The 5,152-nt window shown below is 36.1% G+C and overlaps 1 protein-coding gene across 1 annotated transcript in view; it reads right to left on the bottom strand.

Annotated features, from left to right (window-relative positions):
- Window positions 1-5,152, bottom strand: part of LOC108378182 (GPI inositol-deacylase-like) — a 356,400-nt gene that overhangs the window by 131,716 nt on the left and 219,532 nt on the right. The window contains exon 10 of the mRNA XM_017634475.1: window positions 4,811-4,949. Within this exon, the coding sequence (XP_017489964.1) occupies window positions 4,811-4,949 (139 nt within the window). The remainder of the gene's footprint in view (window positions 1-4,810; window positions 4,950-5,152) is intronic.

Raw genomic sequence — 5,152 nt, 5'->3', positions numbered from 1 at the left:
GAGTGGCCCCACCGAAGCTCCCTCTCTTTCTGCCGTGACCCAAGGCTCCACTCGGATTGGTTACCGCATCTCGCACATGGGTTGCTCACGTTGCCCAGAGTGCGCGAACGAGGACGCAAGAGTCGGGATTGAGTATAGCCATGCAACTGTAACTGCATACCCAGCGCAACGACTATACCTCATTGCACTCCAGTATGCAAACGTACATTTAGATAATTTCAAATCGGCAAATCTTTTTTTAAAATCAGCTTTTAAATCATGTGCAATATTTTTTTCTAGCCATGGAAAATGATGAAATGTTCTTTTTTTGAGATCATGATTAAAAATACGTAGCTTAGCTTCCACCATAGATCAGGTATTCACAAAAATCCATCGCCAAATCTTGGAAAAGACCCGCGAGAATAGGATCGACACACTCCATTTATTTGACGATTCCAAAGCCGCTTTCGACAGCACGAAGAGAAGTTGTCTCTATGCCGCGATGTCTGAATTTGGTATCCCCGCGAAAATAATACGGCTGTGTAAAATGACGTTGAGGAATACCATCAGCTCTGACAGTATTGGGAAGGACCTCTCCGAGCCGTTTGATACCAAATGAGGTTTCAGACAAGGTGACTCCCTTTCGTGTGATTTCTTTAATCTGATGTTAGAGAAGATAATAAGAGCCGCAGAACTGAACCGCTCAGGCACAATACTTTACAAGAGCGTACAATTGCTGGCTCTCTTCTCGGGATAAGATAGAGAGGCAAAGCGAATGGGTCTGGTGGTGAACGAGGACAAAACGAAGTATCTTGTGTCATCACACAAACAGTCAGAGCATACCCGTCTTGGCACACACGTCACTGTTGACAGTTACAAGTTTGAAAAAATAGACGACTTCGTTCATTTGGGAACCAGCATTAACACCAATAATAATGACAGCCTTAAAATCCAACGGAGAATCAATCTTGCCAACAAGTGCTATTTTGGACTGAGTAGGCAATTGAGAAGTAAAGTCCTTTCTAGAATAATTTTCGACAAATCAAAAACAAGTTTATTCTCTCCTTGTAGAGACAAATTCAAGTTTTGGAAATGTTTCGTCATACCGATAAAGAACATTAAGTCAGAAAACCAAGTTTCATTCTCCAATTGCGGGTAATGTTCCGATTTCAATTTGCGTATGTGTATATAAAAAGAATAAAATAAAACAAAAAAACAACACATTGGAATATAATGTCCAGCAAAGAAATATGTACATATTTTAAAAAGTAAAAAGAGCCAAAATGTTCTAAGCAAGGAGAAAGTAAAAAGAGCCGCGCTTTGCTAAGCAAAGAGCCGCATTTGGCTGAAAGAGCCACGTTTGCCCACCGTTGATATATACTTATTTAAAATTTTAATTATGTACATATAAAAGNCAAAAAAACAACACATTGGAATATAATGTCCAGCAAAGAAATATGTACATATTTTAAAAAGTAAAAAGAGCCAAAATGTTCTAAGCAAGGAGAAAGTAAAAAGAGCCGCGCTTTGCTAAGCAAAGAGCCGCATTTGGCTGAAAGAGCCACGTTTGCCCACCGTTGATATATACTCCATTTCCACTTCGGTTATGTACATATAAAAGGAAAAAAATTCTCTAAGCATTTTTCCATCAACAATTAACAATAGAGCAGTTTTTTCGCTTAACAATACTATGCTTCAGGTCGCGTATTTTTTAGCCGCCCTGGCTGAACTCGTATAAATAGCGGAGTTTGTGTTGTTGTTTTGTATGCGTTTCGATAATTTACCGAGTGTTCTTTCGTAGCTAGGTTGAAAAAGGAATGCACCCACTATAACCACTTCTCCGCGAAGGTTTTTGGCCACGGCGCTGGTCATCTGCCACGTATATCCCTAGATCTTATAAAAGAAAGCCTAAAAATATGGATGTTCTCTTACAGTTCAGCTACAACTACATCTATTTTGTTCCGGTTATGAGGTGCGTTTGTCGAAGGCTGAGGTCGAGATCCAGAGTCCAGTGTAGGTCCCACCAACCTCTACCAAATAAAACACAATATTCTCGTGTATTTAATTCGAGCACACACACACACGGCGCTATAACTACAGTGCTGCCAATAGGGTTGCCAGACCTAAAATGCCAAAAGGGATAAGAACAAATTGGGGGACTTGGGGCACAACTAGGGCTGCCAGATATCTCGGTTGCCAAACCGGGACACTTAAGGGGGGAGAGGCCTCTCGCTCCCTTCCCTTTCGTTTTGAAAAAAATTACGTACGAAAGGATGTAGTAAAATTTTATTTTGACAAACAAAACCAAAAACATAAAAACATGAGATCATGAGATCATTACAACGTACACCAGCAAAACAAAACAATTTATCACAACTAAAGCACAGAGAATTTTTCACAATGCATGTACTTTTTTTGTTCCTTATAAAAATACAGTTTATACTAAATACATCAGAAAACATAAAAAATAAAATTTCTAAACTTTGTGCAAAACTCGGGAAAATGCAATAAATTTGCACACAAATTTGCAACTTTCTATTCAGAGTTTTTTATAAAAATTTTGAAAATGAAGTTTTGCAGCCCATAAAAATTTAGTTGATTTTTGGTATTGTTTTTACTGAGAGTTCCTTCCATACAAACTATATTCGACATTTTTTTGTATGTGGAAGACACTGTCAGCAAAAAATAAATAATTGCAAAAAATCAACGAAATTTTCTGGTAACTTCAGACTTGCACTTTACTAATTGGCTCAAAAGCTACATTTTCAAAATTTTTCTAAAAGATCTGATTAGAAATTGTGATCAGATGAAGGAGTCTCCGAGCCAATAATTTTGTACGGCACGGTACTTATAAGTAATGTAGGTTTCACGAAAGAAAAATAAATAAATACAAGGTAACATTAAAATATCAGTCATTTGTTTCGTTGCTGTGAACTTGCTTCAAAAATTCTGGCTTTTGCTTAATATAATTNTGTGTATATACTATTTCGCATCAACATGCAACTTGGAACTCGCCCTCTGTGTGGTCAACAACTTTTTGAGTTGACTACGTTTGCCTTTGAGTCGGCCTAAATTATCCTTTTTTAATCCCTTGTCTTATTTGGGTCAAATCTAGTATATGCCAAAAAAAAAATTTTTTTTTTGAATTTAAGGAATCTGAGCATGCACAATACTCAAATGGCATGTANTGCGGCCGTAATTTTATGCCGATTTCAACAATTTTCAACGCTTTGCTTTTATGTGGCAAGCGCAATANATATTCTTACAGTTTCGCGCGTTTTAATTGATCCTAGAAAAATATATTGACCTCAAAAGGAAAGAAGACATTTTCTTACGTGTACTTCCTATTGGAAAACTAAAGGCTCGCTGCGGCACCTCTTGCAATTGTCCTAGAGGGGTGAAATCCATGGAGGAAATGCTAAAATTTGAGTCATATTCCGGTCGCAGGATTTTTCTTTTTTTTCTTTTACGTGGTCTAATGTACATATATGCTTATGTTCAAATGCAAGTCGCTTCTTGTTTATGTTATGTTAAAGTGAACCGGCCAATGAACTGGGCAATGAGTACGCGTATTATGTTTTGATGCTTGATTATGTTTGTATGTTTCTTGTTACACTACACCACTGCAGACCTCTATTAAAAGATCCTTCCAAACATAGTTTAGTAAAATTATTTCCCGTTTTTTCTCGCTATTTTTTACCAAACGAATCATCTGATGTAATTTTTCGGTTATGGATTATCTTGCACTGATTTTAATAAAAAGTTGGGGCATTTTGTGGAGACATTACGAACTGCAATTTAGGAGGAAAAAAATGGAAAAGGAAGAAATAATGGGATTGGATGTGGAGAGTATCTACCAGTAGACTTCGAATACAGCACTGTAAAAATCTGTTCATTCTTCTACATCTACAGCATTCGTAGCTCTGAAAGATTTCTATGATACCACATATTACACATAGTATCAGAAACTACTCGGCTACATTATTATGGATTATCTTGCACTGATTTTAATAAAAAGTTGGGGCATTTTGTGGAGACATTACGAACTGCAATTTCGGAGGAAAAAATGGAAAAGGAAGAAATAATGGGATTGGATGTGGAGAGTATCTACCAATAGACTTCGAATACAGCACTGTAAAAATCTGTTCATTCTTCTACATCTACAGCATTCGTAGCTCTGAAAGATTTCTATGATACCACATATTACACATAGTATTAGAAACTACTCGGCTACATTAAAACAAGATAGCTTACGTTAATGCCGGCCAAACACTGTTTTGAAAATGAGTCAGCCTTAGAATACCTATTTTCTGATTATATTATATTTTATGCACACAGTGTTTGAATTGTCAAATTTGACAAAAGTACTTAGTCAGGAAAAAGTACATAATGTGACGGATGCGCTGCTCATACAAGAATTTATTAGCAGCAGCCCAGATAAGGAAGTGCTTGAAGAGTTTTCGCTTATTTGCGGCTACGTTATTGCTGTCGTTAGTCGGAGTGTTTCAAACACTTTCGTGCTGACAATTTCAACTGTACAAACTTTCGCATAATTATTGAATATGTTTCATGTATATGATTTTGTTTTAAGCATGATCCATACATGTATTCATAAAAACAATAAAAGAGTTTAGCTTTCAGAATATTGTAAATATTTAAAAAAGAAATGGTGCATACAGACTTTTGATGTTAAGTGTATGACTTCGCAAAAATATTTACGTTTTTTGAGGTTTAATGTACAAATTCTCATATTTGAACCGCCTATAAATGTATCAAACTATTTAGCAAACAAGAACTCAAAAACAGTAAAAAGATTGACAAATTCACTTACCTTGTATAAAAAGTTTGTAATATGAAGTCCCTTGTGTGCTTTCATTTACCAAAATAATTTCTTGAAAAGTGAACCACCGCGGAAATTTAAAGGAGATGTGCCTCTCACTAGTTTTATGCACATCTACGTTAAAAAATTTCTGTAATGCAAGAAAAAAGCATGAAATTATTCATTTAAAATTAAATTATTTGACAATTTATATTGAGCTCGAGGCCGTTTTAAATGAAAATTTTATTGTGGAAAAGCAACAATAATTTGAAAAAATGGTAGAAGTGATAGCTATTTCGGAAATCACCACATTTCCTCATCAGACTTCTTTCAGTAGGATTCGAACCGACGATC

Source organism: Rhagoletis zephyria, unplaced genomic scaffold, assembly GCF_001687245.7.
Source record: "Rhagoletis zephyria isolate East Lansing unplaced genomic scaffold, Rhagoletis_zephyria_1.1 Rzeph_scaffold_00114, whole genome shotgun sequence".
In the NCBI taxonomy this organism is placed as follows: Eukaryota; Metazoa; Arthropoda; class Insecta; order Diptera; family Tephritidae; genus Rhagoletis; species Rhagoletis zephyria.
Note: the sequence above shows the minus strand (reverse complement) of the source record. Positions and strands in the feature narration are given on the sequence as shown.